The 14,836-nt window shown below is 40.8% G+C and overlaps 1 protein-coding gene across 2 annotated transcripts in view; it reads left to right on the top strand.

Annotated features, from left to right (window-relative positions):
* The window catches only part of RNF38 (ring finger protein 38), a 56,275-nt gene extending 54,982 nt beyond the window's left edge, over positions 1-1,293 (top strand). The window contains exon 12 of one of the 2 annotated variants that reach the window (XM_007455992.1): positions 1,057-1,293. In XM_007455992.1, the coding sequence (XP_007456054.1) occupies positions 1,057-1,119 (63 nt within the window). In that variant the 3' untranslated portion in view covers positions 1,120-1,293. The remainder of the gene's footprint in view (positions 1-1,056) is intronic. The other variant, XM_007455993.1, reaches the window with a different exon arrangement.
* Positions 1,294-14,836: the final 13,543 nt, after the last annotated feature.

The following is a 14,836-nucleotide window of genomic DNA, read 5'->3' as shown; positions in this document are numbered from 1 at the left end:
TCCAAAGACACAAATTCTAATAGTATGCCAGGGTGAAATTATTTCAGGGACTTCTTATTTTCTATTTTTTTATAATGGTAGATAAAAATGTGATGAAGTAAAATAATTTAGTAAACGTAATGGTTTGTTTTAGATTATTCTGAGTAGGAGATGATAATACTGGCTTAGATAACTTCGCGGTTGGTGAGGAAGACAGATGAGTTAAAATAAAATAGAATCAGTCCTCTGTGTGAGCACAGATTAAGGGTACCCAGTTTAGTCCAAACTGAATCCTGAAGGCAAAGAGTCTAGACTTTTTAGAAAACTGAGGTTATTGTATATGCATAGCCCTGACATATGAGAACAGAGAATGACCAGAAAAACACGGGTTCCATGTGGCTGATGGCTAGAGTGTGAGGGAGAGAGGCAAGAGAAGAGAGGGGTTCAGAGGTAAAACCAGGAGCCAGCTTATTGCAAAGTCACTGTGAAGTGTGCGGGAGTTTGGACTTGATCCTGAAAACATGTGAGAGGATATGTCTTAGAAAGATCACAGCCACAGTTTGGAGAATGGAATAGAGGAGATAATTTCTGAGAGACAGAGAGATGAAATAAGGATGTTCTGGGCCAGATGGAGAAGAAACAGTAGAAGTTGGATGAGAAGAAGAGTACTTGATTTGAGAGCTCTCATAATGTAAAAATGAGAGTATTTGATGAAAAATGCTTCGTAGAACGTAAGAGAGCCAGGTGTTGCTTAATGTTTCTGATTTTAGCAGCACAGCCAATGGTAGTGCCATTTGTTGAGATGGAATTTTAAGCCAGTTATTAAATTTGTCTAAACTGGTAATGGGTAGTTTTGTCTGTATGTTGAAACGGACCTATTAAAAAATTACTCATAGGCTATTGTTTTTGAGGTTTGTGGAGTATATTTTTAAAAGATTAAATGATTGCTTTGTACCTTCTTAAAGAAACAAAGAATGTAAAAACTATGTGGAAAGTAAAAATAGTTCTATTGCTTTTAATATGTTTCACCGTATAAAAAATTCAAAATTCAAACAAGTTTTCTCTTCTGTGTTTCAGGCAAATCGTACTTGCCCAATCTGCCGAGCTGATGCTTCAGAAGTGCATCGGGATTCAGAATGACCAACTTAAGAGCACAAATTTAATTTGGGTGTTCCTCATCACATGTATATATGGACTATCCATTGAACTTAATCTGTGTGGCTTCCAGCCCTCCCTTTACCAAAAGGGTCAATGGACCTTTCTTTGCACTGTGTGACTTAATCAACTATAAAAGCTTACAATTAGTCTTCACAATTATGGGATTGTTATACTAACCGTGTGATTGGAACTCCAAAGACTTTTTCTTTAGCTTAATTTTGTGTGTGCACTAACATTCCCTGGTTTTCGTGTGATCATTCCGAGTGTTGCTGCAAGATTACAGTGGACGTGATCTTTTAGCATGTGCTTTTATAAAAAGTGGTAGCTCCAGATGATATAGCAATCTACCTTATATAGAGCCTTCAGAAACTGTGAGTGGAAATGAATGCAGCGTATGACTGTTGGTGATAAATGTATCTGTGTGTGTGTGAGAGAGAATGTGTGAAACTACTTGTGTGAGGGCATGGTAGCTCAAGTGTGTATGAGATCCTGTATACCAGCATGTACTAAGAATGTGTGTGTAGTTTTAATTATGCTGCAATGTATAATCTGGTGTGTTATTTAAACAGCACTAGTACTGTACACTGGTTTTTCCCCTTGTGTTTGCTGTTGCACACTGATTGATAAGGGTGCATCAATTATAAGCATTGAATACTCCATCCCCTTCCCTCCCAATGAATGGAATGAGAAAAGCCTTCTTCCTTTGCTTCAGGCAGCTGTCACCTTCTCTTCGTTGGTGATCCCAAGTGGGTCACTTAAGGAAAAAAGTGTAACAGATTCTCACTCCATGAACCTGATAGTTTCATTCTGTTGTGAAAAAGAAATTTTTAAATCTCCAACTTGCTGTTTCCAAAAAGAAGGTGCAATATCATACATCATCAATTAGCAATATTAGCATTTCAATCAATGATTTGAATGTTGATACTCTCTTGTTTTTCCTTTACCTTTCCAGTAAGCTTCTTACCGGAAGTACTTGTGATTTTTTTTTTTTAATGTTTAGATTTGTAGTCTATTCCGAAGATATTTGAGTAATATATTTCTAAGAATACCACTGGTCCCATGAAGTCTCACCTCCTCTACTTCCACCAGAACAAAATCTGTTAACTCAGCTTGACTTCTGATATGTTCTTTGTTCAAGCTCCCATAGGCAACTAAATTGTTTTAAGAAAACTATTATTTCTGTTCTGCCAAGCTCCAGTTCTGAAAGTTGTCTAGTTCTTTTCCCCTTAGTAAATGTGCTTCTCATCGAAATCCTCATTTCCAGGATGGATCAAGTGCTGTGACAGCTCAAGTTCTTTAGACCTGATGTGCTTTGATGTTTTATTGCTTTTCTTTTAAATTTTTGTTTGAATGAGAAAAAGATTAATTTAACAGGTGTCCAGAATACTTGCAGTATAAATGAAGATTTGATTTTTGTATAAAAGATAATGCTGTAAAACAGGAATTGACCTTCATTTAGTTGATCTGAAAATAATACATAGCTGTGTGGGGTTTTTTTAACAGGTTCATTGAGCATAATTCAGATTGTTTAAAATCATTTTTCCAGCAATGTTTGGATTCCTCTCTCTTTCTTCTAGTGTGCTCAACATTGCCTCTTCCTGCAGTTGATGTCCTTGCTCTGTTTGCAGTAGCACAAGCTGCATAACTCCAGTCGGGACTGTAATGGCTTGCTGCCAGCCTCACCCAGCTTTCAGTTGGTTCTGTGTCCATTTTCTACTCAGTGTTAACTACTTGTTACTGCCGTGCTACTTGCCTTCCCTTGAAGACTCTATAAGCTCATCGCAGCTTAGAGTTCAGTAAAGTCAATTCACACAGAAGCACAATTTTGCCCTTTTCCAGACACTGTTGCCTCTATCTAGTCATACAAGTAGGATTTTTTGTACCTTCTGTTTGCCCCTGTATTTGTCAGTGCATCAGAAGTACATCTAAACAGTGGTAAAATGCACGTTACTTTTAAATCATCAGAATATCCTCTACCTGTTCCTGATGAATAAAGTGTGTTAAAGACCAAAATTATTGGCGTAATAATCAGCTACATTACAAATCACGTATAGTTTAATCTTTATTTTTTTTAATTAAGAAATCATGTTTAAAATGGCAAAAGCCCATCTTATACATAGACTTTTATATAGCTGCAAAAAATTTATATCTGTACAGATCTAACATAACACTACTACACTCAGTATTCATTTTATTGAAGCATGCAAGTAAAGCACTTTTTCTAATTTATATAGATACCTAATTAACAAGGCACATTGTACTAATGACTAGGAAAAGTAGCTCTTTCCTCCCTCCCTCTGATGAATTCTTAATACCCCTTTTCCATTAAAATTTTAAGAGGTTGTTGGCAATTTAGGAGGCAGCAGGGTCTATTTTGGTAAAATCCTGAATGAATTGTTGCACTCGTGACTGATCTGTCTTTGGGAATGTCTTCTTTGCATGGGGCTCTTAAGGATGTGTGCAGACTTGCCTATTAAGTGGTTAGTGCATATTAGGAGCATACCTGCATGTGTTCTGAACCAGCTTAGACTAGCCACAGTGAGCAGCTTTGTGGCTAGCAGAAGAGAAAGAACAGTTGATTCATACCCAGCTGTTGACACCTTGGGTGATGCACCAGATAGCAGGCAGATGTTAGTTTGTTGCCTTCTCCCTCTTTCCTCCTAAAACAATTTTGGCTTTACCACCTTAACTCTGCTGTGTTTTTTGTTTTTCTGTGCATGAAATACCATCTTTGTTTGTTTGTTTTTAGCGCCCCCTCTTCCCCAAACAGAACAAAACAAAAAACAAGTCCTCCAGGTATCAAGATCTCATTAGGATTTTCTGTCCTGAATTTTTTGGAGCAAAATCTGGAAAACGTGAAAGCATATTTAGATTTTATACACTCTCTGAAACGTGATTTGTTAAGATTCTTATATTTGGGCCTCTTTTAACATTTTGGAAGAGATCTACCAACTCACTTATGAGAATATTTTTCACAGATATCTTTAGGCCTGTTAGAGAAAGCTATTTTCCCCCTGTTGGTACATTTGGTTACCTCATTTTGCTGTTTCTTTCAGATTGTGAAAGCTTACAGGGGTGTATCTTTGGAATCATTTGCTGAGTCATTTCCTCAAATCATACTCCATTGTATCAGTTAACATAGTTTTAAATGTACGTATTATAAATATCTTTTATGACTGATAGTCTTGCAAAAAATACATTAATAATCAAGTTAAGAATTTAATAATCTATTTAAAAATTGGTTTTGTTTAAACATTTCAACTTTGATTTTTTGTTTGTTTGTTAACATAAGAAAGCACTTTCCTAAAGTTGCAAGGAGACCTTGGTTGTATAGAAACAATATTGCATCATGGGTAAGTACATTAAATCTGTCCACAGAATGTCTAGGTTTGCATTTTATACATACATATTATGCATATATGTACATATTATGTATGTATTATAAATATTTGTAACCAAATCATTTGAAGGCTTGATAAATTTTTAACAAAGTTTGTACATTTTTTATGAAAGTTACTAGTAATGCTTTACTAAGTAGTGCAATGAATTTTTATTTTTAATCCCTGTGCCCAATTTTGGAGTTGAGAGGGTTGTTGGTAATAAATGTATGATGTACACTTAAAACATTCGGTTGTGTTTGGTGTTACTGTGTTAGGGAAGGGTAGGGGTTGTATATGTTTGGAGGGAGGGGTGTAGAGAGGGATTCTCACAGGAAGATAGAGCTCTTGAGCTACTAGAAGCCAGATTTAACTTTTAGGCAGTAATTCAGATTTTTGTTTCTGTGTGTATAAACAACTTAGAAGCATAAAAGCAACTTGCATTGTAACTCATATGGTACATATTTATATCTTTACAAAGGCCAAGAAGATAGCTTGAGTGTAGGCATACACATGGTGTATAAGCTTATTGAACGTTAAGGTTACATAAGTGGGCAGCTAGATTTCTTTCTGTGTATGTCAACTATAAGATGTAGGAAATAAGAGTACAAAAGATAATTGGGGGAGATGCAAGAGGGAGGAGATACAGGGATAAATGTATATGTATAGCTGATTCACTTTGTTAATAAAGCAGAAACTAACACACATTGTAAAGCAATTATACTCCAATAAAGATGTTAAAAAAATAAACTATGGAAACCAAAAAAAAAAGGTAATTGGGCAGATTTGTTCACATTAGCTATGTCTGACTTGTCAATATAATATGGAAAGAGGAGCCTCTGCTTATCATTTTCCATACATGTTTGTGTAATTGCTTTCCTTTGACTAAAAAAGGAAGAAAGTAAAGCAGTCTATATATATGCTGAAAGTAGAAGTAAAATACCAAAAAAAAAAATATGAGGCTAATAGATCCCAATTCTCACTCTTTCAGGAAGCAGTCCTTTGGCTTAAGGTGATACCCTCAGACTGGCTCCAGTCCTCCCTTGACAGAAGCATTCAGAAAAGGGACTAAGTCCTGATTGTTTCCCTCATTTTTCCAGCATACTTGAAAGAGTGAGTGTTTGTGTTGGACTGAATGACTCAAAACTTGTACTGTCTTACTGCAGAAACATTTACTGCTCAGTCAGTACCTATGCACTCTCTCCCATCCCCCTTCCTACAATAAGGCAGCGAGGCCCGTGCAGCTGGGTTTGACCAAAGGACTGTAAGCTTAGGCCATGGGGGAGCATTTAAAAGCTAGCTCTCGTTTCCTCTGCCATGTCGATGGCATCCCTGGATCCTGAGCCACTGTCTGGAAGAGAGCTGTCCTAGAAAGCCACCGGACTCCACAGATTTTCTGTTAACAATAAATAGAGGTCCTTAAACTACTCTTCATCAGGACTTCATCTTTGCCAGTTTATTTCCCCCCTTTACAAGTCTTTTTAGTCTTATTCTAACTACATTTTGATAATACTAATCCTCAAATGTGCCAATTAAACATCACTGGCTACAGTTAACTTTTACTAGATCACAAGATCTGATTTGCACCACAGGATAAAATTCTTTTGAATGTTTGTGGTCAGATCACTATCAAATGTGTCAAGTCTCGTGTGTGCTTCAGACTAATGAACTGTATAGACAAGGATGTCCAATAGAAGTGTAATTAGCCACATAATTTTTTAAATTTTAGTGGCTATGATAAAAAACAGTTAAAAAAAATATTCAACCTAGCATACCCAAAATATTTCAATATGTAGTCAGTATAAAAGATTATTGAGATAATTTTGTATTTTCTCATACCAAGTCTTTGAATCCAGTGTATAAATTGTATACAATACATCTCAATTTAGCTACATTTCAAATGCTCAAATAGCCACATGTGGATGGTGGCTACCATGTTGGACAGGACAGATCTAGATACCAGGTTATCTGGTTTCCAAATAATTGAAGGTTACTCTTGATATCCCAAGGCTTCTTAATGTTTTCATTGCATGCCTTTATAAACTACAGTATGATTAGAAATATTTTACTCTTTGTAGAGTTGAATGTAACTCATTGCTATATTCAATACATAAATATGTAAAAATCAGTTCCTGTGAACATCGTATATAGCTTCCCTGGCTAACATTCAAGAACAAAGTTCCTTGTTTGTCAGTTAATTCCCAAATCAAACATTTGCTTATAGCACCTTCAGGATTCATACCTATTTAAAAGATTAACTTGCCAATCAGAAAATTGGGCATTCTGAAGAGAGTAAGAAACTTTCAACCCACACGGAGAGGGTGGGGTGGATACCAGCTGAGATTGCTTTACATACAGTGCACATGCTCTTAACCTTTTTCATGTGGCTATCTCTTGCCTCCCAAACTGGCAGGAGATGTAGGAATAAGAAAGATTGAAGAAAATAAATGAACATAGTGACAGCCAGGGATACTGAATGTCATCTTATATTTTGGAAATGTGCTGCAGAATCAGTATGGATGTTTTCTCACTACAAAGGGAGAGAATTAGGAGGAAGGAACCCACATTCCCTTCAAACCTCTGGTTCTTGGTCTACACGTGGAAACAAAGTATAGCGGCTGGTTAATAGAAGGACCTACAGCCCACACCCAGCACTCTGCCAGTACCCAACCAGGTATACAGTAAAGGTGTTTACCAGCTGCCTTAGCCTCCCTTTCAGTGTTAGAATCCCTTCCCCACAGCCCTCCCTTAATAGTAAACTTAAGAGATTCTAAAGCAGCCTCCCTCTTCCCACTACCACAGTACTTTCAGGTTTAGATGAGAATAAGCTTCATATTATCCAGCCTTCTTGGTAGTTACTATCTTTTAATAAAGAAGAGTTCTCCAAACATGTGCCAAGTAGGTTTCTGACAGTGCCAACATAATCCTGGTAATAATAGACATTTCTGTAGTCAGTGCAAGCAATATGGTGTCCACATGTTTTAGTTGGTTCTTTTTCTCCCCTTCTGCTTTTGGATATGTTCATACTGGACTTCAGCTAAGTCAGAGAACAATAACCTTGACTCCATTACCAAAACAAAGCCAGCCTTGCCAAGAAAAAAATGTATCTCAATCTATGGCGATTCAGGCTCAGAATGCCCCAGTTTTGATATCAGTGAGGAGGAACATAGATTGCGTTTACTCTAATTCCAGAATATCTAAAAGAAACTTGGATCCTCTGTCTAATCCAAGCTACTAAATTTTAGTTGGGGAAGCAAATCAGAAAGGAAAAAGTTCAAGGTCAGTCAATTTCTGTTTCCCACAAAATAAGGAGAGATCCAAGTCCTTCCTAAGGAGTCTGCTATGAACAGACTATGCTACACAAGATTTTATTAAGCGCCAGCTTAGGCCAGGCAGCCTCAGAATCAGGAGGTCTTGATGTATTAGTTTTCTATGACTGCCGTAACAAATTTCCACAAATTTGGTGACTTAGAACAAATTTAATCTCTTAGCTTTTGGGCTAGAAATTCAAAATTGGTGTTGGCAGCCTTGTTTTTCCCTGGAGGCTCCGAGTGAGAATCTTCCATGCTTCTTTCTCCTTGGAGTTATTTGGCCTGTAGACACAAAACTCCAGTCTCTGCCTGTCTATACATGGGTCTTCACATCTCCCCTGCATCTCTGTGTGTCTTCAACTGAATGGAAGTCCCCACACCTCTACATAGAAGTCAGCTATAGGGGTACCTCCAAGGGAAAGCCAGGTTTGTCCAATCTCAGTAAATTTTTTGAATCTGTTTCACTGAACTCAAAATTCCAGAATTTCTTTTCTTTGTTTTACAATTTATTATTATTTTTGGCTGCGTTGGGTCTTCGTTGCTGCACGCGGGCTTTCTCTAGTTGCGGTGAGCGGGGGCTACTCTTCGTTGGTGGTGCATGGGCTTCTCACTGTGGTGGCTTCTCTTGTTGCAGAGCACGGGCTCTAGGCGCGCGGGCTTCAATAATTGTGGCAGGTGGGCTCAGTAGTTGTGGCTCAAGGGCTCTAGAGCACAGGCTCCTCAGTAGTTGTGGTGCACAGGCTTAGTTGCTCTGCGGCATGTGGGATTTTCCCGGACCAGGGCTCGAACCTGTGTCCCCTGCATTGGCAGGCAGATTCTTAACCACTGCACCACCAGGGAAGTCCCCCAGAATTTCTTGTAAAGCATGACCAAAATAATTTTGACTTGGAAAGTGTTGAAGAGGCTCCTTCCTTTATCTTCAGTTCATTCTTGGAGCCAAAGATAAACCTCAGTCATGCTCTCACAGATTGATTCAGAGTAGCACAGCTTCCTAGTATATCCATGAAATTAACTGTGAGAGTTCAATATGAAATGTACCATCAGGTAAGTGAACAATTAGCAATTTTTTTTAAAGGGGAGTGAATAAATAGGAACAAGCCTGCATTCTATGTCCCAGGTGTACAATTTGATCCATGAGGATTCCTTTGTTGAATCAAAATCTGTTGAACCTTGAAAACATTATGGTAAGTGAAAGAAGCCAGATGAAAGGCCACATATGGTTTGATTCCATTTCTGTGAAATGTTAAAGGCAAATCTGTAGACACAGAAAGTAGATTAGCAGTTGACTAGGCTGACTTAGGAGGGTTGGGGGTGACAGCCAAGGAGTATGGGTTTCTTCTTGGGGTAATGAAAGTATTCTGAAATTGTGATGGGTGCACAATTCTGTGAATATATTGAAAGCCATTGAATTGTACACTTTAAATGGGTGAATTCTACACTTTAAATGGGTGAATTGTATATGAATTATATCTCAGTAAAGCTGTTTTTCAAAAACACAACACAATACCCATCAGAATGTCTATAATTAAGAAGATTAACAATACCATGTGTTGGTGAGGACATGAAGCAAAGGGAATTCTCATACACTGTTGATGAGAATATAAGTTGGGACAACCGAGTTAGAAAACTGCTTGATAGTATCTACTAAAGCTAAGCATATCCTATAACCCAGTAATTTCTTTCCTAGGTATACACCAAACAGAAATGCATACACAAAAAGTAGGTACAAGAATGTTCACAGCAGACTCTAATAGCCCCAAACTGGAAACAACCCAAATTTTTACCAACTACTGAATTGATAAATTATGGTTGATTTTTGCAATGGTTTTTAAAACAGCAGAGAGAATAAAGTACAAATACACAGAGCAACATGGATGAATCTCAACGAATATATTGAATAAGACACAAAAGAATACATACTGATCATTCCAATTATTGAAATTTCAAAGTCAAGCAAAATGGGTCTATGCCATGAGAAGGCCTGACAGTGGTTATTCTTGGCAGCAGTGGTAGTGACTGAAAGGATCAGAGGGCACGAGGGGCATCTGGGCTGTTAGGAATTTTCTGGTTGTTAATCTATGTGCTTCTTTGCACAGTGGTTCTATTTGAGAAATTAATTGTAATCTATGCTTACGATTTGTTCAGTTTTCTGTATATATCATTTTATGAACTTTATTTTAAAAATAAATGGTAGGTCCCACTCTGTGACCCTTTGGTAGAAGCACAGGTATACAATGCACGTGGACAAATGAATTTTTATCTTTTTTTTTTTTTTTTTTTGCCACATGGCTTGCAGGATCTTAGTTCCTCGACCAGGGATTGAACCAGGGCCCACCTAACTGCTGGACCACCGCCAGGGAACTCCAAATTTTTGTCATATTAAATGAGCCATACCAGGTACATCAATACCCCCAATGTTGCATCACATAAAACTTAAGCTCCCCAAATTAAACACTTCCCCATCCCAAAACATCTGTGTTTTGAATTTGCTTTTTAAGTTAAACAGAAAGTGTGAGAGCAGCAACAATATTTCCAGAATATTGCCTCCATACTAATAAAAGGTAAGTATTTAAGCATGACACCTACACCAGGGGACACTGTTGTACAAAACCAGGTTCCAAATAAAAGCCTTTTAATGTACAGGTCAGGACTGATGTGGTTATAAACATCCAAAATCTGTTTTAATGTTGCTTTTATTTACAGAAAGCACACATTAAAAAAATCTGTTTCCCCGAATAGTACAGGATCACTCCAGCTAAAAGACTCCTTTCTTCAAGTGCCTTTGGCTGTTACGGTCCTCTTCTCACTCCCATCTTCCTGTTTCTCTCTTGAGTTTCTTCTATCTCCTGTCTCTCTGAGTTTCTTTGGCCTGCAGCTTTAATATCAGGACTCCCTAGGACACGTCCCTCACTCTCTGGTTTTCTCATTCCGCACCCTTTCTCTTGAGTGACCGCATCCTGTCCTACTGATTCAACTGTTCAGTCCTCATGACCCAGAGATTCACGTCTCCAGTCCCAGCTTCTCTCCAGAGTTTCTGCCTACTGAACATTTCCTCCTGAACTTCCCCCTCCCCGTTCCGAACAGCCCACAGGCACTCAAACTCAGTGCATCCAAATGTGAACTCATCAGATTTCCCCCAAACTTGTTTCTCCTCCTGCATTCTCTGTTTCCATTGCTGACCCCACCACCCACCCAAATAACGCAGCCAGAAACAGGGAAGTCGTCCCTGACTCATCCATCTTGTGCCTCTGTGACATCTAAATCAGTCTCCCCTTTGTCTCTTCCCCTTCCTCCACAGCTCCCTAGTTCAGGTTCCATCATCTGCCTTTACAAGCTCTTGCTTCCAGCTATGCACCCCATCCCCTCATATTCAGACCTCTCCACAGCCTCCAAAATGAGTCCTTCAAAGTATTAATCTGGCTCCCTTCACCCCCATCCCCACCCATAGCCTCACACCCTTAAAAGGCTCTCATTGCCTGCAGGACACAGTCCAAGCTTACAGCAGGAGCCTCTCTCCAACAAAAGCCCCCTTTCGGTCTGCTGCTGACTGTGGTCCCAGCCTCAATGCTCAAGACCCCTTTGCCTTGTAACTTACCCTCTAACAGTATCAATCTGCTGAAGGTTCCCCAGACACATCGTATTATTTCTTTCTTTATATTTTCTCAGGCAGACCCCTCTGCCCGGAAGGCCTCTTCCTCCTTTGCTCTCTCCTCGCATGACTCAACTCAGGTATCACCAGAAGATCTTTCCTGGTACTGTAAGTCAGGTCAGGTGCTTTAACTCCTGTAACAGCCTGGGATGAGCCATTTCTCTTCCCCAGGGTGTTGTCAGCACTTGTGGGGTTTGTTCGCTAGCCTGTGAGCATCTTGAGTCTGCACTGAGGCATGTCTTTACCTCTAGGGCCTAGCACAGAATCTGGCGCAGGGTAAAGGTTCAAGAAATGTTTCCTGAGTGAAGGAATGGAGAATGGCTCCCCAGCTTGAATGGTTAGGTAGGTGGCTGGTGGGAACAATCACCCAACGGATGAATCTGCACGAGGAGCAGTTTTGACAAAAGTGAGGACGGGAGACGAGAGTGTGAAGGATGGGGGCTTGGCCTTTTAGACTCCCGGTGAGGTGCACACGCAAGGGCAGATGTCCAATGGGTAACTGGATGACCAGGTTTGGAGCTCTGGAGAGAAGCCTGGGCCATTGGGTTTTGGAAGCGTTCAATTGTGTCAGCTAAGAAGACAAGGCTGACTTCAGAGGCCTCAGGAGGGAGTCTCCTCAGGGCTGGCCGAGAGGTGGGGGACCAACCCTCCCTTCCTCATGAACTGGAGCATGCTGACCTGGGCCAGGCTCCTAGTGGCTCTGAATAGTGGAAGATAAACAGACACTCCTTTACTCAAACATGCCAGGGAGAGGCTGCCCCAGCTGTCAGTGACTCTCCCAGTTCCAAGAGAACTGCACTTCCTGGATTCGCATGTGGGGTGAATTGGTTCAGGTCAACATTGACTCAGGCAGGTGAGAGCCTCGCCCCTCATACTGGCCTCACTCACTAGTAGACCCCGATCAGGAGCAAGCCCTGGCCTGGGCACTGAACACAGATGCCATCAGTTCTTTGACCACCTAGGGTCCAGCAGGGCCGATTCTCCAGAGAGGGCCTTGCTTGCCCCCCAGGGGCTGGAGTGTTGTGATCCTTCCTGGGAATCCACCACCCAAACCCAACCTGGAACCAAAGGCCATGCTGGAGGAAATGCCCCAGAATTTCTTCACGACACAACGTGGCAGAGAACTCTGAGGTCCCAAGTGACTATATTTCATCACGGGCTCTCATCCACTTTGTGAATTGCACAATAAACAGCCACAGAGGCTGCTTGGACCAAATGCCCACAGAGAGAAAAAGTAGGCAACCAGCAGAAGTTGTGGGTTCCAAGCTCCTTTCTCAGCAACCCGCTAGCCGAAAGGTGTGATCCCTTTTGCTGGTCTGCAGAGAAAATACTGCTTCTGGGGTATCTGCTCAGCTCACCATGGCCTTACTTAGCTGACACCCATCCAAAGGGAGGCCAGGGGAGCGGCCATTTCAGATAACGTCATTCACCCCCTGTGCCGGGGTGCGCCTTCCCAGGATTTGGGGAGGAAGAAAAGGACAGTGACTTACTGGCCTCTTCTCCTGCCTCAAGGCCTGGAGAAGCAGAGAACATGTCTGCGGAGGAGAGGAGAATGAAGCAGAAACACAGAAATGAGCGGAGACAAAAGAGAGTCTTGATGGCTTTTCAGTCCCTGGTTCTTTTCCCACTTGTGTCTCAGCCCTCAGGCTCCACGAGATACCCTTGCATCCTTACGACAAATGTCCAGGGTTTTGACTCGGCTAAGTCTACTCCGACTCACTGAGAATCCTAATCAGTCCTGGAAATGTGCCACTAATTAGCTCTGTGCCCATGGGTAATTTGCTTAACCTCTTTGGACATCATTTCCCCATCTATCAGCTGAGGATAATAAGGTTCTTCACAGGATCAAAGGAACTAAATCAGATAATGTAGTGCAAGGGAAAGTGCTAACGATAGTACCACCCACACAGCAGGCTCATGACTGATGACTTTCCCATGGACTCCTTCCCTAAGAGACCAAAGGCCCCACAAAGATCTGGAGAGAAGACTCCAGAGTCGTTCACATATTGGTGATGGGTGGTTGAAACCCAGAATTGGATGAAAAAACCAGTTCTTTTTCCCCCTAAAAGAGGACTAGAGCACTGAGTGTCTTCTGAAACTGAAGAGGCAGCATCTTTCTCTGCACTATGTTCTTAGGATGGCAGATCTAGATGCTTGTCTAAAGGATATTTTTCATTACCTACCATTCCCTCATTTTTCCTTAAAGTCCCCACCAACCTCCCCACGCAGCACACGTTCTCAGGAGGAAATGGACTTCAGTCCTGGCTCCAGGGGGGCCCTGGGTAGTTAAAGCCAGTGAGGACATTCCATTCCTCTGGGCACAGTCAGGGCTTTGAGGGGCAAGTTATGGTGAATCTCCTGCTCTTCCTTGGAATGTTGGTTCAGAAATGCCCTCTGTCCCCCTGGATGTAAACATGGATGTATGTGTCCCTTCTGGCTACCCAGAGTCATCCTACAGGGATTAGCCTCAGGATGAAGCTGACCCCATGAAGGCAAAGGAGATTTGTAAAGAAATGGGACCAAAGCTCACTTTCATCTGACTTCTGGCCATGTGAGCCAGCAAAGCCCCTGTTCAATTTGGCTTTTCTGTAACTGGCAAAATAGGATCATAACTGATAGAACCATGCAAACATCTTCTGGGGTTCATGATTTCAAAAAGATAACCATGAACAGTGCCAGTGTTTAAACAGAAGCAGCACTAGTATTTGAGATGAAAGACAATTTATTCAAATTTCTCCCCAAACATCAGAGTTCTCAACCAAAGTTTTTACCCCAAGGAAATTCCTCTAATCACCTGGATTTAGCTATTACTCATATGTCAATAATGACCAGATTTGTGTCTCTCCTGAGCCTCAGATTGGATGCCCCTTGGCAACTCAGAAAGAAGAAAGGTGCTCAAGTTGAAAGGCCTGGGCTGTTGATCAGGTCATCCTTCCAGAAGTTAGCCCTCTCAAATTGCAGTTGTCAGCAGCAGTAATCCTGAATTTCTGACCTTGTGTTAAAACCACATAGGGGTACAGAAATAGTTGCATATGGAGGCCCATACCTGCCACGGTTACTTCGGCATAAATTTTTAATAGCCAGAAAGGCTAAGCATGAGAGAGATCAAGAGAAAGACAACCTGTAGTCAAGCTGTTTTATAAAAGAAACTGTTATAAGGCAGGGCATTAGCTTTTTGCTGCATAACAAATTATTCCAAAACTTAACAGTTTAAAATAATAAACACATATTATGTCACATAGTTTCTGAGGCTCAGGAATCTAGCAGCAGCTTAGCTGGTTCTGGCTCAAGGTGTGATTTAAGTGATTCACACTTCAAGGTGTGAATGAAGATGTGATTAAACTGTCAGCTGGGGCTGCAGT

The sequence above is a fragment of the Lipotes vexillifer genome, unplaced genomic scaffold (assembly GCF_000442215.2).
Source record: "Lipotes vexillifer unplaced genomic scaffold, Lipotes_vexillifer_v1.1 scaffold920, whole genome shotgun sequence".
NCBI classification, from domain to species: domain Eukaryota; kingdom Metazoa; phylum Chordata; class Mammalia; order Artiodactyla; family Lipotidae; genus Lipotes; species Lipotes vexillifer.
The sequence above is the reverse complement of the archived record's forward strand: the minus strand, read 5'-3'. Positions and strand labels throughout refer to the sequence as shown.